Source organism: Eubalaena glacialis, chromosome 7 (genome assembly GCF_028564815.1).
Source record: "Eubalaena glacialis isolate mEubGla1 chromosome 7, mEubGla1.1.hap2.+ XY, whole genome shotgun sequence".
In the NCBI taxonomy this organism is placed as follows: Eukaryota; Metazoa; Chordata; class Mammalia; order Artiodactyla; family Balaenidae; genus Eubalaena; species Eubalaena glacialis.
In genome coordinates this window covers 63,606,603-63,632,373 of record NC_083722.1, presented here as the reverse complement: position 1 = coordinate 63,632,373, position 25,771 = coordinate 63,606,603, and the positions used below count along the sequence as shown (strand labels likewise).

Here is a 25,771-nt window from a genome sequence, read left to right as displayed (position 1 = left end):
GACATCACAGCTCCCTAAAATAAGCTCTTATTATTCATCGTAGCTAGAGTTCTATGCTGTAGAGATCATCCATGTACTGCCTGAGAACCAGCATCAGTGACCTCACCATGAGGGATTCCAGGATAGCATTTACCTAACGCCTCTACTATAGTTCACAAATGTATAATGCATTATAGCTATCAGCTCTGTTAAGCACATATATCCTGAATGCGGAACTATCTGCAGAGTATTTACTGTGCCTTTTACCAATTTCCACAGTTCCCTCTTTTTCATATTTCTCAGGACCGAGAACTGTAGAAAAAAATAATGAAAGAACTACACTGGCCTCTTTCTGGTTCCCCAAACATACCCAGTCTCTTCCCACCTTAGCCGTTGGCACTGGCCTAGGAAGCTCTCCTCCCAGCTCTTCAAGCAGTTCAACTCTCAGCTCAAAGGTCAACTCCCTCGGAGAAGCCTTCTCTGATCACCCCATCCAAGGGCTCTCTCTCTCTCTCTCTCTCACACACACACACACACACACACACACACACCCCACTCAATGTCTTCTACAATATCACCTGCTTTTTCTCTTCACAGTCCCCAGGTTTACTTTCTCTTTTTTGTTCCTATCTTTATCAGTTTATTTTCTATTTCTTTCACCAGGATATAAGCTCCATGAAGTCAGAAATCTGGTCTATGTGGCTTACCACATTATTCCCAGCACTTAACATGGTCCCTCACATATAACAGGTACTCCCTCCATACACATTTGTTGAATTAATAAATAATGAATATTTTTTACCTCACTCATCAGCTGTTCTTTACCTCAGCTCTGTCTGATTACCTTACTCAAAAACTCTGCTCTTCCAGAAAGGAATCTGCAAGCCCATCCACAGAGATGCCTTCCTTAAGGCTTACAGATACGAAGTTTTGCTAAGAGCTGAGATAATCAAGCAATAGTATTCTTGTTCACAGTGATACAACTTAGATTTACATAGAATAATATAACAGTACCCACTATCTCAGAATTTTGATAGTTATTTTCTAGACAGTAATTCATTTAATCCATATATTAAGCCTACCTACAAAGATAGTCATTACATGCCCATTGTACAAATAAAGAAATCGTTATTAACACAACTAACAGGTTGGAGAAATGGTTCAAGCCCAGGCATCATTATTTCAGAGCCCCTGCCCTTTCCACTCCATCACTTTCTGGGGTGCTTTCGGTGTCATGGACTGTTCTTTCTCCTGCAGCTCTGAGTATGAGCATTAACTGGCTTGCCAAGGGACCACAACTGTCTTAATTAGATCACTGGATTTCTGGCAACAAAGCTCACAAACTCCTGCTGTTCCCCTTTTCTATGTAAACTTTGGGTTTACAATCTTTCACAAAACATGACTTGTATTAAATGGCCTTCTATTTTCTTAAAGGAATTATAGCCTCTTAGTTATTGGGCTCTTTTGTTTTAGCTCTAAGCTGACACACCATCCTCACCAATGTAATTTTCGAATCAATTTTTAAGTATAGCAAAAATGTCATCAGCTCTCTGTAAAATTTCTTGCTTCATCAAAAGAATAACCTGAAATTATATAATTTGTATTCTAACATAGCTATTTGTTACCTCTATAATTGTAACTCTAGTTGAATTCTAAGACCAAAATTTTTAAATTTTGCCCTCAGCAACTCAAAGTATTCGCGGGCCTTAAAAGATGTATAAACTATGGTTAAATTTAAATACACAGCGAAGAAAACAACTAATTAATGGCAGCATGATTTCTAATCCATCGTAATGAGTTTTAAACAATGTGGAGGCATTAATTTTGCTTGAGAAATTTTTTGGTTTTGGTGAATTGTGCACATACATGCACGCGCACAAAATAGCAACAAAAAATTAAAAGTGAAAATCTGTCAAGTACACAATGACTAGCACATAAGAGGTGTCACTAGGAAAGCTTACATAGCCCACTAAGAAAACGTAGTCTCAGGAATACATTTCTGAAGGCAAATTATTCATATAAACTAAGTTCGAAGAAAACGCTCATTTTGTCAAGTGCAAATTTCATTTTCCAACAGATTTCACGTGATCACACAGTGTTGCAATTTTAAAACTCATCGTATGTGTTTGCATGCAAATCACGCTCACCACACTCTCCCTTCGCCCATGGCTGGCACGACCAGAAGAGGCAATGCTTGCAGTGTCATCGTCGATAAACTATAGATATTAAAAGCAGATAATGAAAAAGATGCAATTTCACTACAGGTCTTCCCTGACTGAAGGCACATGAGGTAAGGCTTTGGGAAGCACACAAACACTCTCCGTGAGCATAATAATTAGCAGCATCTATTGTGCACCATTAAACCAAAAAGCTGTTTCAAGGCATAATGAACGATCATTAAAAACCAAAAGATATTTCCAAAAAGCACAAAGAATAAAATAGTACTTCATCTTTTATTTACGTTAAATGAAAGAAAAGGGGGCGGGGTATGACTCTACTGGCCAAAACCAGCCAGGGACTTCATGCTTTTTAAACCTCCAGGCCCTTTGGGGTCCTATCAGGGGTCAATAAATACACTTAATGTTTCAGTTTGGGAGAGAAAATAAAAGAATCTTCGTAAGTGAAATAATATAAGTCAAAGACAGAATTTCCTACCGGCAAGGACACTGAAATGATGATTCTTATTGTCCTTTATTCATTCCTATGCAGCAGGTGGAGATACTTCTAATATCACCACACAGTTTACTTCCTCTTTCACCAGCAGTGGAAGACTCATCTTCAATATATGTAGGTTGCCTCCATTCTGACATCACTAAGAAACCATTCTGGCATCACTGGGATAATACCTCTGAGCCCAACTTGCAAATGAAAGAGCATTCAGCCAGCACACAAGGACAAGATTCTACACTTGACTGAAAATACTACCATGATTTTGTTTGCAAGGGACCATCACAGTTGGGACACTAAAAATGCTACCAGGCCCAAGAATTGCCAAGTGGAATTTTATTACCCAGTGGGTTAAAAGTAAACTTCCTCCTTACGTGAAAAACATCCCTGTAATAACTTTTTGTTAGCTATTAGAGTAGAATTCTTGATAACTGCCACTTGGAAATGGCAGAAGAAATGAGCCAAACATATATGTAGAAGAAAGTCCATATATCTCACCTGTTCCACTCCACAAAGTAACCTATGTTGACCATTAAGAAACTGCTTAATAATTTCTCCAATTTTGACACTGTCAAGAATAAAAAGGTAGTTCCTAAAGTCATCATTTGTCATTGAAAATGTTAATTACTAGAGATTTTTGGTGGGTAATATGGCAATATATAGCATAATTTAAATGTAAATACTCTGATTCCCATCATTTCATGATTAGCAATTTACCATGCAGATCTACTCATACAAGCCCACAAAAATATACTTGCATAAGCATGTTCATTGTACAAGTGTCTGTAGTAGCAAAACTCTGACAACCTAAATGTCCATCAAAACGGGAGCAATTTTTCAAATTTACAGCCCAGGCACTAATGGAATGATCCATTGCCATTAAAAAAAAATGTGCTGACATAAAACTATCTCCAAGAGGCACTCAGTGGAAACAGTAACGGACATGGTCTACTTTTAAAAATCTTTTAAATGTCAAAAAAAGAATGAAAAAAAAAAAAGACTGACCAAAAAAATGAAATAAATCTTTATATACTGATTTGAAAAGATACTTTGAGTAAAGAAAACAAGTTGAAGCGCAGTATGTATACAAATCATTTACATACTGTTCAAATAAAGGACACTCATATATACATAAAATATCTCTGAAAGGATATACAAGAACAGAGGTTGCATTTGGGGAATGGATATAGGAGGAAAGGGTCAGAGAACTTTTACTTTGTACTTTCCTTAAGCTAATATTACATTTATAAATTTAAAAAAAAGTTTTAATACTCCAGAAAGACTGGGTGATTAGAATTGTCCCAGTTTTCTGTTTTATGTAGCAATTTTTAAAAGCTGACTTATTTGATTTCTTCTCCTCTCACTCCACTGATTGACAGGCTGGTAAGCAAGTGAAATGGTTCAATGTAGGAAGCAGAGATGAAAAGGAGAAAGGAAAAGGACAGGGCAACCAACTCATAGTCTGAATTATCACCACTGAAAAGAGAAGAATTTCCACACAAATGACAGTTACATATAAATTTTTTAAAAATTCTAATGGCACTAGTTCCAGACTCATTTAAGAAATTACGTGCTTAAGTCACATTCATACAGAAACCACCGGTTAGGACAAATTAGTTCTTGAGTTTGTGTACTGAAGGAAAACGATAACCCATGCACAATAGAGTGAAACACACCACATCCTCAATATTCTGAATGGTGAGTACAGATTAATGAAACAATCAAAAGTGTCTATAAAGCATGCAAAGAGACTAGACAGCTCACCACAGGACTGCTTCGGGCTGAACTCGTTCTTGATGAGTGAAAACTGTATTCAGATGGCTATAAAGTTTCCAAGAAGAAAGGTTTTACAATAACGATCAGTTCCTTTTCCTGCTGGGAATGCATCAGTGCCCCTGGACCTAACTCGCCCCTGGCTCCCAGGTGAAGATAACTGTTCCTCCCCAGCCTGGAACTCTACTTCACTCCCACCCTCACCATCCAGCAGCCCACGGCAGGAGGGAGAAGAAAGGCCCTGAGAAGCGCTGTTCCCAGCCTCTTCCTGAGGAACTAATTGAGCCAGAAAAGAGGTTTCTCTACTTGTATTGCCTTTATACTTTAAGCCACAGTTGCCAGCAGGTGTCTTCTCACAGCTTGGGTGAGAGCCACCATTGGCAAGCTGATGGATCACAGCTTGTAGAGTAATTATAGGTCAGATTAAATGGCTCTGTAAGTAAACTGTGCCCACCTACACACCACCCTCCTCACCACCTCCGCCTGGTTAGACTTACAGTTCGAGAACCATAAGGGTTATATAATCCACCATCATACAATGACGCCTAAAGAACAAAAGAAATGCCATTTATCCATTCAGCATCAAAGTTATTTTGAAAATGACATAACTTCTTTGCAGTACCTAGTTCCAAAAAAGTTTTGAAGAACGGTGTTAACGTGTATAGCCTCCTGAGGTGGTAACACTCATTTACGTATGCATAAATTCCTGCGTCAGCCTCATTAAAACTTCAAACTCACACTTCATTTAAAAAGCACCACTGGTTACAGCACTGCCTTTCATCATGTTATGAAATTCGGAGAACATTTACGACTTTATTCTCTCAAAGGAGGAAATAGAACAGAAAAGAAAGTGCGGCACGGAAAGCATTTTGCCCACTGTTACGATAAAATTAAGTACAAAGCCTCAGGTTCCCAGTCCACTAGGACAGGCCACAAGACAACAAACAACAGCTTGAAAGCAACCAATTCCAACTCGCACATTACACAGAGCTACTGTTTTGTCTTTCTAGTCAGCTGGCTCCATTAGAGCCTAGTATTAACATGGCCAAGGCCACAGCTGTTCCCCCCCAAAATATGACACCCCATGCATGGGCAGCCATCTCACAAAAGTATGCAAGTGTAGTGCAACCCATGTAAGTCTACCTCCTCTACAGGAAGCCAATTCTAAGCAAGGGCCTACCAACAGCCAGCAGTATCTACTGCTATGATATGCTCATTTTTGCTCCCCCAAAGTTTTGTATTTTAAGCACAGGCAGCACAGTCTGCAGTACACATAGCATTAAAGCCATGTGTCCTTGACTATTCTGGAGGAAAGGTGGCAAGCCAGAGTCAGCACCATGGCAATGGCCCCACCAGGAGTACACACGTTGGAAGAGGAAAATACACACCAGACTGGCACTTCTCAGAAGACCAGAATTTGCAGTAGGGGAGGCCTATGGAGAAAGCACATGATTTAACCCAAAGAAAAGCAACTGGTAGCTATGAAGGCGCCATACTCCTCAGGAAGTACTAACCCTGTAGCTCTTAGATGTTGCCAGAGGGTCACTGTATAGGGAAGAAGACTGCTAAGAAACAAAACAAAACAAGCAAAAAAAAAAAAAAAAAAAAAAGGGAAAAAGAAAAGGAGAATCAGCCTCACCATCATGCGAGTAGAAGACATATTTATTTTATACTCCATAATTCATTAGTAATTCTTGAGTGTTTAAGGCAGTTAAGTGACACACAATGTGAGAAAAACTTAATCATTAGAAATCTCTTTGAATACCAATTTTAAGGGATAAGAAAGAAAAACACTTGGAATAGTTTTCTATAAATGGGTAAGTCCTATTGGTCTTTGAACATTAGTGTTAGGAGATGGGATGGGCACCTAAGAAAATACTCAGGAAAAGAGGGCCATGGCACAGGGAGTGTGGCAAACAGTGTCCACATCCCAGTCCCCAGCAGCTCCTGCGACATCTAATGGGCTTATCCTGATTACTGGGGAACCAGGTAAATGAGCTCTGAGTTATTGCTATAAACACTCTCCCAAACAGATTAGAAAACGTGTATTTCACAACAAGCCATGGACCAAGTGCCTTAGTTTAATTAGATAAAATGTACTGGTCACAATGAATCCACACGCTAACAAAGCACAGCATTTTTAAAAAAGGAATTAAATCTTTTTCCTGATGTCATCTCAAGACACAATTTTCAGGTTTTTTTCACCAAGCTCAATCAGACATGGAAAATAAGATACATAAATATCTAAGTTATGTTCTGACAACTGAATTATTTCAAATGTACTATGCGCCATATATTTAAATATGTGTTTTAAATGTATGATGTGCCAAATGCCTTGAAAAAACAAGAGATTCTAACATTAAATATAATTACATTCTTCTCATCCCACGTACAGTTTAAATGTTCACATGTATGTTTTTAATAAAAGGGCATACACTGTGATATGTACTGATGCCTACAACTTATTTTGAAATGCATCCCCCCCAAAAAGATGAACTGATGGATGGATAGAGGGACAGCTGGACAGATAATTACATGATAAAGGAAATATAGTAAAATATCAATTGTAGAATCTGAGTGGTAGGTACGCAGGTGGTTACTATACAATTCTTTAAACTTTTTTTGTATGTTAACTATTTTTCATTAAAAAAACTGGAAAAAAATGGTACTCATTTTAAACATGGTGATTCAATAGTTCCCATTATTTAAAGATACACTCACACAGACTATGTGAATTCAGTTACCACAAACTAGTATATACACAGCCATTCACAGATTAGTTCTAACTAGTCAAAATGCAAAACAAGGGATTAGAAATGTGTTAAAGTTGGATAAAACACATGAAGCCAAAAAACTTGTGACAAACCCTAGTATAGTAGGCAGAGGTGGGTTTGCTATGTCTAAGACTGCTATAGTTTCTCTGGTCAAAGTAGAGGCCACTCTGCAAAAAGCAAAATTAAACACATTTTTCTTAGGTTAAATGCCGTTAACCTAAAAACACAGAGGCAAAATCGGATACTGCTAAACCCCTTCTCCTCCAAAACAATGATTTTAAAGCATTGAATCATATTAGGTAAAAGTGAAAATAACAACTATTTCAGGTCTCTCAAAAAAGATTAATATTAAAGGTTAACTATTTTCAAACCAAGTCATTGCTAATTTTTTTTTTTTTTTTTTACTTTAAAAACAAGAGTATAAACCCTCAGACAAAATGGAATGGAAATAATAAATGATTTATTCTCATGTCATACTTACGAATGTCCTTGAAAAACCCAGGATGAATGAATAATTACCACTTTTATAATCTATTTGGCAATGCCACAGAAATCATTAAGGTTATTTTTTCAAAACTCCTGGCCCTGCCCGAGGCACCAGGACTCACCTCTCCCCAGAGCTCCCAACGCTGCCCCCACCAGGGCGTCTCACTAATGCCCTCTCCATTTCATTCTCTCCCCCTTCCTCATTTCTACCAGCCAAAGCCTCCCAACCCTCTCTCCACCCCACCAATGGTCAGAGCCCTTCCCATGGGAACCCTGAGTTAGCAGGGAGCTTAGGACTGTACTTCCTCTGACACTGCTGTAAGCAACCTGACAGGAAAGAGGTGTTCCTAGCACCCCAAATGGGTATTCTAGACATTTTTTCCTCCACAGAAATGTTTAGCAAGGTCGGCTGGAATGGAGAGCACTATTAGTTCCATAGTTTAATTACATTATTGGTTGAAGAGTCTTCTGGAAGACAGCATGGGAACTCTGCCATTGCGTACTTTATTGTTTCTACCAGAAAATCAATTTCAAGTTCCCAAAATTATAAAATCTATAAAAACAATCATTCAGAATGAAACCTATATGTGACTTTGGTACTACTTATAATACCACAACTAAATCAATTCAAATTTCTAAAATAGGTATAAGAATCTCACTAAGCCTATTCTTAAGGTATAGTCCTCCAAAGGACAGTTTGTAAATGAAAATACATTGTTAATGAACTTCGTGGGACACTTTCCTAACGCTAGCCACTAGGGTTAGATATATTAACTTGATATTAAATCTTGTAAATGAAAACAAAATTATTTTTAAATAAGTTCTGATAAGTCATGTTTCAGTATATTATCAAGTTTCAATAATGCCTTAAGAGCACACCAGTGCAGTCATAATTCTTAACTTCCGTAAAAGTAATCAGTGAATTTTACAGCCACACAAAATACTGTGATATGAGACACAACAGAACTAACCAGTGGGTCTTTACGAGAACCAGAAGATCTCTTCTTCATTCCATCAGAGTGACTGTAAGAATGATTCTGGAAGTAAATATTGAATACAAGGATCATATAGTGAAGTTTAAAAATAATTTAATAAAATTCATCTTAAAATCATACACAGAAAGATCCACCTGAGACAGAGTAGTCTACATGCACTCTATTTCCCACCTGTTAGTAAATGATTCACTGCCCTTGACCGGCTAAGACACACAGCCTCTCTACACACCTGCATTCCCCCTCACCTCCCCTGTGCCATCCAGCTCAGTGTCTAGTCAACTAAAAACTTAATTAGGACTCAGAGCCAGGCAGGATATTTGTGGGGACCCTCACCCCACACCTCATTTGAGTCCCTGCCCATGGGACTATCTTCTTTAAAAAGGTATGAGTGACAAGAGAGTCCACTTCCTTCCACAGTCCTCCTTACCTAAAGGCCAAAAAGCAATCCTGTGCATCAATCAAAACAAGATTGAGAACAGAAAACATAACATTGTACTGCCCAAGACAGTCCTCTTAACCCGTTAGTGGTCCCACAGCATGTGCTGCTCAGAGGAAAGCAGCCAACATGGTATGGATTGTCTCGAGTAGCAGCAGCATCATTAGACAATAATCTGACATCTGAGTGCTTTGAAGATAGCTCTGTCTCAACACATAACTTCTCCTAGGAGTACAGAGCCAAGTGTATGTGAGGGGATAGAGGACAGCAATACTACTAAACAGGTCAACTGGTAAACAAGAAGTCCAATCTAGGTATGCACCGTTGGCCTGTAATGCGGAGGTGCAGCTAGAAGGGTCCTAGCTAACAGTCTGCTCTATGCAAATCATCTGAGACATGCACAGCTAGATCCTGAATCAGTAATTATACACTCATTTTTCTTTTTAGAATATGCATATCTTTCCTTTTATACATTACCCTGAACATTTAAGAGCTGCTGATATAGTCTAGCAACTCAGGCAATCTATTGACATATTAACCCAAGAAAAACATGTGATAACTAAACTTCCTTGGCCAAAATGACATACCATAAAAAAACCAAATCAAGCAAAAAATGAGTGGACATAACTGATGCTTCAGGTGTCATCTGTCACTGCTGGATGCTTTCACACCTGCTGGCTTGTGACACAGAACATGAAACACGGTAGGGCCTGTGCTACTGTAGTTCAGTACGTATCAAAACACTGCTGGAAACATGTCTTCCAGGGCAATGAGTATGTGTCAGCTGGGTGGCTCATTATTTTAACAAAAGATACTACTACCAATCTTAGTCCTGAATAGGGAAGCAAATAATTTTTATCTGATCCTGATATTCTAAAAGACGAAGTTATTCAAGTGCTAAATTATGCCACAATTGCACAACACTAGATTTTGCTTTGTTAGTCATACATTTCCCCCAAACATCGTAACAAACCTATGAAAAAGTCATAATCTATGATTAGCATCATCAGGTGTTTATAAAGTAAAACTCTACATTTAACATAAAGTTATGCACTACATACTAATGATGAAAGTCTTGACGATCTATCCTTGAAAGCATCATACTGGATTTCAGGAAAAGGTGAAAGTTGGTTGTATTTCCAAAATCAGAAATATAAAGAGGGGAAAAAGTAACATTCATAAAGTTATTAAAAATCCAGCACTATTTTAAAAGCCTAAAATTATTAAACACAAAGGCTGTGACATTTGAATTAAAGAATATTCTCCCCCCTCATTCTTTCCTAGTATAGGTTATTGCTAAACTATACGTACAGGAAAAACTGCATGTTCTCTTTCAAAAACAGAATTTACAATCAGTAATGGTGAGATGATTCATCCCAGTATACTATAGCACAAAACACCCAAGGAAGCCTTTAAACGCAGGAAGTAAGCATTCTGAAGTCAAAAGATGTTTTACTTTTTCTTATTGTGTCTGTCACCATCGTTTTCCATCATTTGAAACATGGCAAAAGCAAGGCATGGAGAGGCAATGAAGCAGGATCACATAACTAGTATAATAAAGCTTACAAAAAAAACAAAAACAAAAAGCAAACAAACAAAAAAACAATTGCAGCATCAAAAGGGGGAGAGTTCCCTTGTATCTGCTTGTGCACACACCTGAAAAACTTCCTTCCTCAAGAACTTTCCCTATGGAAAACAGTGAACAAAACTAGAAACTTGGCCGGAGTAAAGTGTGGATTACATACATTTATGACAAGACCAGAAAAACCACATTTCACGTAGGGTCTTTAAAAAATAATACGTGTAACACCACATTTCAAATCCAAGAAACTGAATTAAATAGTAACTAACTACTCAGATTTGTGGTTTCCTAACTTCATTTTTTAAGCATTCTAGCTCAGATTTTTTTAAGCAATCTGACCCAGAAGAGCAATGTATAAAACAATAAAACAATGCATAAAACAAAAGCAATAAACAAGTTCCTCAGGTAGTTTGGTAAAAATATCTTTTTTTTTTTTTAACATCTAAAATATCTTTCTTTTGCAACTTTTATACCCATTTAGGATTCTAGGGAACACTATTCAAAAACCTGATCTAAAGTAATGTTTTCCTAAGTGTGGACTGCAACTCATTAGTAGTTCATAAAATCAATTTATGGGTTCAACCAGCATTAAAAAAAAATAAAATAGAAGAGAAAATACTAGAGTGTATCATGTACAGTAAGAGTAAATATTATTTTGTGAAACTTCTGTTTCTATAATATTTTTTATATACTTATATACATACTAACACACAGGCATATGTCTGTATATGTATACTGGATTATGGTGTAAAATGTATTCCTTTTATAGAGGTCGCAATTTTAAAAAGCTTAAAATACACTAGAAGATCAAATTATATAGTGTAGTTCTAATAAAGCATTAAAATAATAGTTCAGACAGAACAAAGGCCCTCCCTTCATGCCCAATGAGATGGTCATTTACAAAAGATATTGCAGAAACCCCCCAAAATATACTTCATAAGTATAAGGCTAAGTGGTATAATTTTACCACTGGTGTAATTTCAGTGAAAATGATACTGCAATAAATACTAAAAAGTGCTGGAGCAAAATATCTGCCTTTGCATGCTTTTCTTAAATTATCTTGAAAACAGAATATAAAGAGTGTTATTACATGTGTAAAAAAAAATCTTGTTTATCCAGAATTTTCTAAAATGCCTAAGGGTGTGCATTTGGTGGTAAATGATGTGTAATGGTAAAATGTCACTGTGGTGAATAACATTTCACTGAAAATAAAGTTCCTTCTCTATGGAAGTTTCACTTAACATCTTTTCTCAGTTAACAAAATATCTTTTTTGTTTAAAAAAAAACCCCATGACCAAAACATGTATTACTCAAGTCACACATTCTTGCATATAAACTATTCCATTCTCCCAACCAGATAAGTTCATTGAAGGGACTGGTCATGTCTTAGTTCTTCTCATGCTCTCTGTAACACCAATGGCCTTTTGCAAAAGCTTAAGATTTAACAAGTTGAACAAAATTGACCTATTTTGATTTTCCTTTTCCAAAATACAATGCAGAGCTCATATAGTTTTATTTTATTTATTTATTTATTTGGCCATGCTGCACCGCTTGTGGGATCATAGTTCCCCAACCAGGGATTGAACCCAGGTCCTGGCATTGGAAGAGCGGAGTCCTAACCACTGGACCGCCAGGGAATTCCCTCAGATAATTTTAAAAATTGCTGAATCTGGTAGGAAAATCCATAACTTGGACACCCCAATTGCCACTAGAACAACTGAGTAAACAAAAAGAATCCTCCAATACGTGCCAGTTGGTACTTATGTTATTTAAAAACAAATGATTCATCAAAAGAGGGAGAACTGAAAATATTAAGGGCTCTAGCTAAATAAAATGTTTCCAAACTTGCTATTATAATCTATCCAAAAAGGTTTTTTTTTAACACTCAGAAAAAGTTACCTCAAAGTTTTCATTCGGAAATAAAATTTTTAAAAAGTACAGAAAACAGGTTGTAGAAACAAAGTTCAGCAAGTGTTCATTTCTGTTAGAATGGACCTATTACTCAAGCCCCCAGGACTCTGTGAGTCAACAGTGAACGCACAATACTAACACGGCACATTTCTCTGGGCTACACACCATGATGTCTTTCCTTTTGGGTGTACTGGCTCTGCTCCAATGTGTCCCCATTACGTCCTTCGATGGGTTCTTCCATGGAATTAAACAGTGTAGGAGTAAATGACAAAACACAAATTGCAAGCATATTAAAATTAACTTCACTAAAATTATACTAAGGCAATTGATATATAAATAGGAACTGATAAAAACAACAGTAAGAATTTCCACCAATTAAAACTGCAATGTATCTCTACCACTCTGATTCAAGATCACCTCATTTTCTAATTTTGGATCTCCTCCTTAGAGTCTTCTTGTATTTCACTGTATAAAGCAGTGACCAAGCACTTTGTAAGATTTTTTTTTTTTTAAGGTAGATGTTTTTTAAAGAAACAGATTGTTTCAATTCTAGACTCAGGGCGTTGATTTAATCTTCCTTCCCCAAACCTACCATTCAGTCTTGAACTATCTTTGCTCTTTCTATTTTTATGGAGAATGTCTATAACACTGTTACCATCTCCAGCCCAAATAGCTTCTGGCAGGACACCTTTCAAGAAAGCAGTACCTGAAAGTTAACTGGACAAAAGGAAAGATCAAAGTCCTAAGAATGTGGCATAAAACCATAAATACATCTGCCTCATATCCAGGTACATATATCTAATGTTCATATATCAAATACAAGGTCCAAAAGCCTAGACTTTTTAATACACAGCTCATAAGTTTAAAAAGAAAACTGGCAGAGAAATACCAAAACCCCCCAAATAATATAGCAAATCCCGATAAAATTTAGGTCAGTGTTTTAAACCATCACAATTATTTTTACAGAGAACAAAAGTTGTCTACATATCAGTTTAATGTAGATGGTAAAGTTACTTTAAAAAGCAAATAATCTGACGAAAACTTAGAACTCCCAATATTATCTAGCTAAGAGAAAAAAGAAAAAAAATCTTATCTCAATTACATTTCTTTTAAACTATGTTATTAGTGAGCTTTCATTTCAAAACAGACATTTCCAGGAAAGTCTAAATATTTTAAATGTGCTAAATGTACACTCACACACAGTAAAGTTCCAAAGTCTCCTCTACAGTGTAAAATTTTTTATTAATCTTTAAGTTTGCATACTGATTTTTTTAATTAGGAGCTTAACTCTTTTTCCCATAACAGCAAATTTTCATAATTACCATAATGAAATAAAATACTGTGAGAGTTCTAGTTATATCTTAAATTTATTTAATGATATAATTTCCATGAAATGAAAATCAACCTCATTACTTTATAGACACCCTGGATAAACAATTCCTTATTTATTTAATTGCAGATTTCTTTTTTTGTTTGTTTGCAGATGTTTTAAAGGCCCCTAAATTAGGTTGAACTTGGAAGGTTTTAGCATTAGGTTAAACTAATATATAATCAAGTTTTCCATACAAATTTACAAATAACCAGCTTGATAAAAACTGTGTGAAACTTCACACTATGAACATTACAATGAAAAGTAAAGGGAAAACTCATATGTTTTTTTAAAAAGAGGAAAGATGGGATTATTTTCAAAGCCCTTAAGGCTCAACTTTTAAGCTTCTGTTGACTAACTCCCTGTGAGAAAAAAAACAATATCTCCAGGGAGAAGCATGACAAGTTTTTCTTAAAGTATTTCTCGGCAAGATCAGCTTGGTGCTTTGTAACCACCTAGAGGGGTGGGAGAGGGAGGTGGGAGGGAGATGCAAGAGGGAGGAGATAAGGGGATATATGTATATGTATAGCTGATTCACTTTGTTATAAAGCAGAAACTAACACACCATTGTAAAGCAATTATACTCCAATAAAGATGTTAAAAAACAAAACAAAACAAAAACAAAAACAAAAGTATTTCCCCTGCAAAATCATTCTTAAACTACTGATTAGATTTCTATAAAGGCTTTTTAATATTCTTATAAATCTAAATTTTTATAATTAACCAAAATACTTATGATTCAAGAATTAGTTTACTAACTTATTCTAAAAAGACAGTAGGTTACATTCACCAATAAGAACTATAACCAGAGTAAAAGACTATTTAAGAATACAAACACATCCATAATTAGTATACCAGAACACACTCAGTTTAATATAGTGTATTTTTATACATTATACAAGATAGGAAGAAAGCTAGACCTGGGGAGAATTAACAAATATAGACCTTAGCAAGAAAGATAATTTTACTGATGAAAAATCTAGATGTAAGTACATATACAATATTATCAATGTGTAAATTAAAAAAGCATTGCTCTAAGGTTTAAAGCACAATTCTTTAAGAAGAGAGTCAGTTTCCTGGCACAATATGCAAGCCTTTGATGAGCGATTTCTCATTTATCTTGATTTACAATGATGTACGCTAAAAACTTGAGACAAACTACAAAATGTTAATCAAAATGTTGAAGCATGATAATTTCTATAAGTATGATAAGACAGGCATTTTTAAAATCAGAAGCTCAATTTTCCCACTGAATAAAACTATAATTAGTCACCCAAGCCCCAAAATAATAAATTTTATTTAATAAATTGTCATTTAAAAAAATATGAAAGTAGGAAAAATCTGAAAGTTAGAAGCATGCCGATGTTATTCTATAGAATTAACCTTATTATTTTGTGATGGTTTTCCAAAATCAAAGGTCCTTTTATAGAAAAAGTGAATATATATGTTAACAGATAAAATATTCATGATTTTAGAACTGATTTACTTATAGCAATAATTTGAAAGCATCATTTTCCAATGAAATAGCTTTGCCAATATTTCTGTGTTTTAAAAAAAGGCAAAGGGATAGCTTTGCTATGGGGGTGTAAACAACTTAAAATACCAACCCTGTGACTGCCAAGACTTCGAATGGACAAGGCATCCTCAACTCCCTGATAAAAATAAAAACAAACATAGTAAAGGTGTGTGAGTGACTATGGCAAGTTGATGAGGAAAAGTATTAGAGGCAAGTTTGTAGGTTATTACAAACCAGAGAAGGACGATGATGACTGGACCGGTGGGAATACCTGGCCCTTTCCGACTCATCCTGGGAAAGGAGAAAGTACATGGAGAGTTAATCACTCAGCGGAGGGCTGTCTGTCAGAACAGCTGAGCACAGCAGCACCTTCCCCACAGCAGGCGGAAGGGACAGCTCAGCCTCAAAAGCTGAGTTTGGGGCAGCCATGTCCCTCAGTTGGAAAGAAAGTAGAAATAATCTTGGCAATGTTTTTATTTGAACAAGTGTGTGTGTATCTATCTATCTATCTATCTATCTATGGATAGATAGATATATCTGACCACTTGTAGAATGTACTCTATATATGACCAAGGGAGTTCAATATACCAAGATAAAAATAAGCAAGTATACTTAAACAGAAATTGAGGTCAGCATTAAAAACAGACTTTGATCTATTTTTTCATTATGATGTTTACCCAAGGCAGGAAGAAATGTTTATTTTATTACAGATGTGGTTTAAGGTGGCAATGTGTTGCTTTAAAAAGATTTGGGTTATAATTTTGTGCTCATTGCAAAAAAATTTTTTTCTTTTTCTTTTACCACTCTAACTGGAAAAGAAAAGAACAACTAAATGAAATAGCCCCTGACTGTGTGTTGTTAATATGAAAAACTACTTAAAATTAGAAGAAATCAAATAAATATTTCAGAATTGATAAAGTTACCTCAAAAGTTATGCCTTATGAAGATTGTTAAAAAAAAAAATTGACCAAAAAAAACCAACCTCCAAACAGTTGACTAATTAAATATATAATTCTAAACTTTTCCATATTCAGCTATTAGCACTGGAGCATTAAGTACAGAGTCGTGAAATTAAATGACTAGTCCCTAGAACCTAATCAAGTGTTAAGAAACTTCTGATCAGAATTTCAAAGTCCCAAGTGTTAAAGTAATTTGCATTGACTAAGAATCTACACAAAACTGTCCAACTGAGTTCATAGCTAATCAACACCGCTTTTTCCAAAATGCATCAATACTTCAACACCCCATGACGATACAGCACGATCATCATGCAGGCAGAGCAGACGGCTATGCCTGACCATTCATCTCAAATCCAGAAACAGTAATTCAACTGAAACACCACAATTTAATGTTTTATTTTGGTCATGATCTTTGAATACAAGTCCAAAAAACTCTTGGTTGTCATGTGCTGTGCACATTGATGCCTTTGATCAAATCTGTTCAGAAGTCTGTTTATAAGCACCAGTATGATTCAATGATTCAATATCCAATATGGTGTTCTGATCTTTAGGAATTCATCACCGATTCACATTTTTGTTATGTGATAGACACATGTAGTCTGTAAGGAGTCAAGCAAGTTTCTTCCCTTTCTTTGACTATCAGGTGGTATACCACAAAAGTTTGGGGGGCATGTGTGTTAGCCCAGCAGAGTAGGTACAGCTTTTTAAGTGGTAACCAGTTCTAGGCTAGTTAGCTTGGTTAGTATAAAAAGCCTTGTGCTACACAGGCAAGTTAATTCTACATGCCCCCTCCCAGTATTATTTGGCGTACTAGGGTGACATACACGGTTTAATGCTCAATCTTTATTCTATCCTTTCTTTTCATTCCACCTACTACACAAGAGCACTTTTAAAAATCCCGCCTCTACACATGAAAAGATACTCAACATCATTAATTATTAGAGAAATGCAAATCAAAACTACAATGAGGTATCACCTCACGTCAGTCAGAATGGCCATCATCAAAAAACCTACAAACAATAAATGATGGAGAGGGTGCGGAGAAAAGGGAACCCTTTTGCACTATTGGTGCCAATGTAAATTGATAGAGGCACTATGGAGAACAGTACGGAAGTTCCTTAAAAAACTAAAAACAGAACTACCACATGACCCAGCAATCCCACTACTGGGCATATACCCTGAGAAAACCATAATTCAAAAGGACACATGTACCACAATGTTCATTGCAACACTATTTACAATAGCCAGGACATGGAAGCAACCTAAATGTCCATTGACAGATGAATGGATAAAAATGTGGTACATATATACAATGGAATATTACTCAGCCATAAAAAGGAAAGAAACTGGGTCATTTGTAGAGATGTGGATGGACCTAGAGTCTGTCATGCAGAGTGAAGTAAGCCAGAAAGAGAAAAACAAATATCGTACATTAATGCATATATATGCAATCTAGAAAAATCGTACAGATGAACCTATTTGCAGGGCAGGAATAGAGACGCAGACGTAGAGAACGGACATGTGGACACAGTGGGGGAAGGGGAGGGTGGGATGAATTGGGAGATTAGGTTTGACATAAATAAACTACCATGTGTAAAATAGATAGTTAGTGGGAAGCTGCTGTATAGCTCAGGGAGCTCAGCTTGGTGCTCTGTGACAACCTAGATGGATTGGATGGGATGGGATGGGTGGGGGAAGGGGGAGAGGGAGGTCCAAGAGGGAGGGGATATAGGTATACATATAACTGATTCACTTCATTGTACAGCAGAAACTAACACAACATTGTAAAGCAATTTTACTCCAATAAAAAATTAATTAATTAATTAAAAAGAAATTTAAAACCTGCCTCTAAAGAGCACAGCCCATTAAAGATGCAGCAGACAGATGAATTCATATTTATTCTTAATTATACCTATTATAAAAATAATCCTAAATAACAATACCTTATTAAGTATTGATATACCCCTAGATTTACACAGCTTTCTTTTTAGCCCCATTTGAAAAAAATGGCCTAAAAAGAGTTCAGAAGAACTACAGAATAAAATGTAAACCCATACAGGCTGGTTAATTTAAACTGAGAGAATACAGTTTATTCCATAGTCATAAACGACCCCTTAAACAACCACTATCCAACAGAACTTTCTGTGACAATGGAAATGTTCTATGTTTGTGCTGTCTAGTATGGTAGCCACTAGCCACATGTGGCTACTGAGCACTTGAACTGCTAGAAGTGCAACTGAGGAATGAAACTTTTTATTTTAATCAATTTAAGTCCAAACCTAATTACCCACACATGGCTAGTGGCAACCATACAAACAGTAAGGGAAGCTCAAAGCAAATTTTTATTACACCAAAAAAGACTCAAAGCACATATTTTACTAAGAGTCTGCCATGGAGCACCACTCTTCTACAGAAAGGCAGGTATTCAGGTAGTCTTAAATTACTCCCTCTACCTGGAATACTTTTGCACGGTGGCAAATAGGAAGAAACAGAAGGAAACCCTTGTATAAAAGAAAAGACCCTAGCACCAACTCTAGAATTATTTTTAAGAGCTAGAGGATTCTTAAAGATCATCTAGTCTGATCCCTTCCTTTTACAGTACAAAAAACCCTGCAGCACAAAAAGATTAGGAATCAACAAAGTCAGAAAGCTGGGATCAGCATTCACATCTTCTGACTCACCAGACCATTGAAACTACAGCGGCTAAATCCAGACTGATTACATAGAAAGAACATGAAGATAATGGCAAGGTATCCCGGTTTTTACTCAGAGCTTTCTCCTCCTCTGGAATACAAAAAAAGAAAAAAAAAAAAGCTTCCTTTCCCAGGTATTTCTGGAGTAGTATTAAAACTGCCAGTTGGCTTTTCTTGAATTACTAGCATCAGAAAGCTAATAGAAAAAATTTCAGCAAACTGTGTTCTTAGGTACCAATTACAAGGCAGAGTATCCCTCTCTTCCACGTCAGGAAAACAAAACATTTTCATTGTCCTGGGAGTCTCCTTATTAGTTTAAAGGATCCAAAGCTGAATGAACAGGACAATGCCTTAAAAAACGGATGTTTATCTGTTAAAGCTTTCTGGAAAATTATGTTTTGATACATTTAAGTTAAATTAATGGAAATAAAACATTTTCTGTTTTTAAAAGTTCACTTGGAGTGAGGATGAAGTGGTTTTATTTAAAAAAAAAAAAAAAAGCCCACAGCCCTGTGAATACACCTGGCCATCTTCTCTGACAACAAATACTTAATTCAAGCCTGCAGCCATTCCCTCAGTTTTAAATTAGGAAACTTCAGAAACTGCATTTACTCTTTCAGGTCACCAACATGCCACTGCTTCAGACATCCAGTTTATAAACAGAAGCACTGGCTAACCTAAGACCAACTGGAAGCCCGGAAAGACATAGGCCCTTTTCTTCTTGGTCCTTCTACCTCCCACTCCATGATTAGCACATGGGGCACCCTCTCATCCCTTCGAATTCTGGGTCTGTCACAACGAAGCAAGTTGTTTACTTCACCAATCCTTTATCACCTATCTATAAAATGGATATAGTGTACCTATCTTATAATGGGGAATGAACACATATATAAAAAGCATGAGCACAGCGTTGGCACACAGATATGCACTCAACGACAGCTTCATTCCTGATCCTCACGCCCTTGGGTTCCCTATTCTCATCCCAACAGCCTACCCCCAGACAAAAAAGTAATAAAATTAGGAGAAATTTTTAATATAGGAAGATTCTTCCTTCTAATAACTGACAATCCAATTGTTTGTATATACATTATTTATTTCATTATAAATTTATTAGTAATTTATATTTTATATTGTGACTATCACATGCCAACTTCTACTATAAGCTCATAGACAGAAAGCAGCCAGAGAGACAAGGATAAGATAAGAAGTGAGAGGAAAAATCAGTTTTAAAGCAGTATAAGCAAGTGTCAGAAGGGGTTAGAGTGTTAATTATTCCCATCTGAAACTAAACCCCACCTTCCCTGCATGTCCAAATCCTACCTATTACTGAAGACTTGAGTTAGTCGCCACCTGCATTTTAAGCCTCTAACCCCCCTTCCATGAAAATCTAGCACGTTCACTGCCTGACCTGCACACCTTTCACAGAGATAAAAAATACGTTTATCTTCATGGCCTTTAAACATAGGAATCAAATATTAAACTTTTAACTTAGGCTTTTCTTCTTATTTAATGTTTTGGTCTGCCCTAAGACATTAAAATCTTAGGCAATTTAATTTGAGAACTATTATACATAATTAAAAGAAGAAATTAATATTTCCATTTTTGTAAGTAAAACCGATTTCTTATATTCACACCAAACATTTTTAAGACATCATCAGTAATATGAAGCCAGTTACATGCAGAAGACACTTTAAATAAAAATAATTAAGCTAGCTTTAGTAACAAGAAAGGACAGGTTCCACTCCAAAATAACAGACACATACATGAGGAGTCGCTTAATTTTAAGCAACCAAACATCTTTTTTCTCTCTTTTCTAAAATATCACAATGAGAAGTATGATAAAGTTTTAAATGTGTAGGTCAATACAGTCATAAATATTTTCATTCTGGTTATACCTCAGAATGCTATTCTAGAAGGGATTTGTTTATGAAAGTTGCTTGTTCAGCAACAATTAGATAGCGGTTCTTAACCTCTGAGGATCACAGACTCCTTTGAGAATCTGATGATAAAAATGCCTGTGGGCATTTCACATGAAAACATACATATACTCAAATCCTTGCCTGAGATTTTAAGGCTTCATGCCCCATCCCCCACGCCTATTCACATACCAAGCTAAGAACCCCTGCAATAGGAGGCAGCTGGGAGACTTACCAACACTGAAAAAAGTTCAAATTTAGGAATGACTCACAGTAACTAATACTCTACTGGTTGCAATTTGCTCTTGTAGCTAACAAATTTGGGAGTGATGGTAAAACAAAAAATAAAAGTAATTTTCAGAGGAGATGAAAGAATGACTTGGGTCATCCCTCAATGAAAACCCTGCTGACTTAGTTTTTTTAAAAAAAGAGAGAAAGGAAGAAGGGAACAGGGAAGGAGAGGCGGGGTGGAGGGCGGTGGAAGGAATAAGAGGGGTAGAGTGACAAATCTGAGGGACAGAAGAACAAACCCATAGAAAGAAAACACATTCATCTACTCAATCTTTCTTGGTCAGGAGCATTCATGAGATGAGTGTGAGGCTGTAACTACAACAGAAATGGCTGGACTCCAAGCACACACTTGGTCCACTATAGGCAGAAGAGACACTCTCTGACCTTTAGGTTCAAACATGCCAAACACTCCTACTTGGCAAACGATTAGTCAATGTTTTACTTTGAGACTGCATATTTCAGCAACTGATCACAACATGCAGGGCAGGCAATCCTGGCCTACCAGCCACTTCTGAATCTGTCCCCATTTCCGATCAAAGGAATGATAAGAGTGCTACAAATGCAAAAGTTTCATAAACTAAAGCATCCAACATACTGCATTCTATGAAAAGTCTTAAATTAATCACATACATTTGCCCTGAACAGCAATGATTGTTAATTTAAAGTTGTTACACATTCAAAATACAGAACATACTAAGAAAAATATGCTCAATAATAGAGATATATGGTCCTCTGTAGTTTAGAGAACTATAAATAAAACTTATACTTAATAACTGTATCCTTATAATTTTAGGAGTATAAAAGACAATACATTGTCACATTTTCATTTCAAGCCAAGAATTGCATTCATATTTGAAGCCATGAGGTTAAAAAATTTAGCAATATATTAACTGCTTTTGGTTTTGTTTTTGAGCTGTGACAATATGGACTCTATACACATCTCTTTAACACATTAACAGAAGATCCACCACCAACCTCAAAATAAAGTGTTTAATACTGCCCTGCAGGTTTTCCGCCCCCCTTCGTACTAATACAACATCAGAAATATTTTTTATGGGAATTTTTGGAGTTAGGTCAATGTCAGAAGGAAAGAGTAAAAAAGAGTATTTGTTTCATTTTAAAGCAACCCAATTTCTATATGCCTACTTAGAAAAAAAATTTTTTTTGCTTTTCTTTCCGATAATTAAAACATATTGAAATGTATTAACTATAGAAAAGCATAAGAACATAAAACCAATCATAATTCCACCATAGATAGACCAAAGTATTGGTAGTAATCACTTCTTTCCAGTAGTTTTTGACCTATATACAGATACTAGTTTTTGTAACACAAAACTGGAGTCCCACCCATCTTACAGTTGTGCTTTTTTTTCATTTTCTTAGATGAATATTTTCCTCTATTATTAAATATGCTTACAAACTGTAAGGTTGTATGATTTCACAGAGTTTTACTATGTAGATATCGTAACATAATTAATCAAAATTCTAGGACATTTAGGACCATAGTAAATAACTTTGTCATCGCTAAGCCTACTTTAGCTATTACAAGCACTTATTACACAATAATAACTTATAACGAGTAAGAGCTATGTATGTGTTTGCTGTTATGATTTAAAACAAATATTGCATTTAACTTGCTGACATAAATGGCTTGTTAAAATATATACATCAGGTTATTCTATTCCCAGTGTTTCAGAAGGAACCAGATTTACTTCAGACGGAAACTAGCCAAGTATTGATATTTTTGAGACCAACACTAAATCAGGGTTATCCACCCAAATTACCTCTTTTTGTTGCCGTTCCAGTTCTCTCATGCGGATATCTCTTGCTTCTGCTCGGGCAGCCCGTTTTGCTGCCAGTCTTGCCTCTGCCTGAAAAGTAATATAAAGATTCAGCTTTATTTAAAAACCACCACTACCAGCACCACACCTGTAAGTCAGCTTGGAGGACAAGGAGCCAATGGGACATTACTTCCCAAAGAGGGTGGGGGACAAGACGTGGTCCACCAGCAGCCTGACTGACTTCTTCCATCAACATCCCGCCCGTACTCACTTCTTTTTCTAGTCCCAGAGTCTCTCCTGAAATCTGGGCCTTTACCGTCAACTGCTTGCCTTGATTACACATTCAAAACATTTCACACAATTCATTATATGTTTCTCCACACTTGGTTTTTCCAGAATTTTCTTCCCCATCAATTCAATCATACAGATTAGAAACTGCAGGGCCAGCCTCTGCTTCACTTTGGACCTTGCCAGTATTCGCTCTCCAAGTCCCGTCAATTCTCGACCACTGAGTTTCTCTCCAACCCATCTCAGGTTCCTTTATGCTCACTGTTCCTGCTTCTTTCAGGAACTCTTCCTCTCTCTCTCTCTTTCCATTGAGATATAATTCACACACCATCAAATCCACCACTTAAAAACATACAATTCAGTGGGTTTTCAAGTACATTCACAAAGTTGCACAATTATCACTACTATCTAGTTCCAGGATACTTTCATCACCCCAAAAGGAAAACCTGTACCCATTAGTCATCACTCCCCGTTACCCAACCCCAGACCCTAGCAACCACTAATCTACTTTCTGTCTCTATGAATCTGCCTCTTCTGGACATAGCATACAAATGAAATCATACAATAGGAACTCTTCATCTCTTGCTTGGATACTGCAACAGTCTCCAAATCCATCTACCTAACTCCAGATTCTGCCCTTCAATTCATCCTCTATGTGGTTACATGATTGCCAGTCTGCCTTTGTTGCTGATCATGTCAATCATTCTGCTGTGTAAAATACTCCAGTGGCTCCCCATTACTCATGGTTAAAGCAAAAATTCCATAGACTAGCACAAAGAGAAGACAGGAGACGAAAAGCAAAAGCAGAGATTAAGGTTTCTCCCAGTCATCTCTCCACCTTATTTCCCATTACGTGCCCCACCTGCGCCAGTTGCATCCACCTCCCTCCACTCCTGGACTCTCTCTACTGTGCTGGGAGGTTAAGCCTCTCTTCACAGACTGCTGGCAGGAGGTATTCTCCCTTCTCTCTTCTTCAGCTACCGTGCTACCTTCTATGAAGGGTTCCCCCAGTCCCTCTTTCACAGAGTAATACCCTATGGACATGTGCCTACTGTGGCTTATTACACTGTATTAAACGTACTACATGGTATTATATGGTATTAAAATTACATAATTCTATCACTCCACAACTTTCATGTCTCAGTGCCTGCTAAATAAACAAGAGATTTTCAGGTCATGGGCCAAAGTATCAAGGAAATGAGCCAACGAAACAGCTTGATGCACCACATGAAACAAGCTTAAAGGGAAGGAAGCATGCAGGGAGGAGCAATTAGTTTTGCCTGGCAAGGTCACAGCAGGCTTCTAGGAAGAGGAGACAGTTTAATGGTTACTACTTATTCAACTATCCCAATTTTGGCAATTTCCTAGTCTGTTTAACTGACCTTTAAGTAGCAAAAACCCTGCAAAGTGAACTGCAATCTGCCAACCACAAGCTCTCACACTGTCATCACCAGAGCAATCAGTGTTCTCACATGAATTTTACATTGGCCTCTATCATTAAAAAACCTACATTCCCCACCTTCTTTACCCCTCTATGAATGGTCACCATTTTCTTACCAGAGTTTGTATTTTATAGAAAAAGACTTCAAGGCTAAGTTATGCTTCAGCAGATAACAAATATGTTTTAAAATTACAAAGTATCATTTTTCTGGGAAAAATTTTCAAATCTCTCTTTTTTTAATTTAAGAAAGCCACAGCAATGTATAGGAATTTTCATTTACACTTATATTAGCTTTGCACTTGTAGCTTCCCTTAGAAATTTATTGAGAATGCCAATTTCATCCTCCTGAGATCTGTGGCCAATTCTGCACAATCTATTCTAAAATGGGACTTCTCTCACCAAACCTAAATTATAGGTAATTGAAATCTATTCTCTAATACAACTTCTTGCACAACAAAAGGACCTACTGTATAGCACAAGGAACTCTACTCAATATTCTGTAATAACCTATATGGGAATCTGAAAAAGAATGGATATATGTATAATATATGTATAACTGAATCACTTAGCTGTACACCTGAAACTAACACAACACTGTAAATCAACTATACTGCAAAATAAAAAATTAAATTTAAAAATTAAAAAAAGAAAAAAAAAGGAAGGGACCTAACTGCTGTATAACAGAAAGAACATGGGCTTCAGAGCCAGAAAAACATCCTTCTCTTTGTTACTTAGCCAACTTTATGCAAAACTCAGATATTACCTCCCTTGGAGCTGGTATTAAATAAGGCAAGCTTTAAAAAGGTAAAGAAGATTTAAAATTACTTTATCTGTTTTTTTTCTGTACATTGCTTCCACGTGCCTGACAGGAGGAGTAGCAAGGAGCTAACGGTGATTCCAATCTGGTAAGACAA

The 25,771-nt window shown here is 36.5% G+C and overlaps 1 protein-coding gene across 5 annotated transcripts in view; it reads right to left on the bottom strand.

Moving 5' to 3' along the window:
- Positions 1 to 25,771, bottom strand: part of LRRFIP2 (LRR binding FLII interacting protein 2) — a 123,027-nt gene that overhangs the window by 54,746 nt on the left and 42,510 nt on the right. For 2 of the 5 annotated variants that reach the window (XM_061196479.1, XM_061196481.1), the window contains exons 3-4: positions 23,132 to 23,218; positions 15,580 to 15,624 (exon numbers count right to left, since the gene is read on the bottom strand). In XM_061196479.1, the coding sequence (XP_061052462.1) occupies positions 15,580 to 15,624; positions 23,132 to 23,218 (132 nt within the window). Of the gene's footprint in view, positions 1 to 2,126; positions 2,196 to 4,410; positions 4,468 to 4,916; positions 4,965 to 5,807; positions 5,853 to 5,933; positions 5,985 to 7,285; positions 7,361 to 8,650; positions 8,717 to 10,171; positions 10,214 to 15,579; positions 15,625 to 15,722; positions 15,780 to 21,849; positions 21,901 to 23,131; positions 23,219 to 25,771 lie in introns of all 5 variants that reach the window. The other 3 variants (XM_061196480.1, XM_061196482.1, XM_061196477.1) reach the window with 2 other exon arrangements.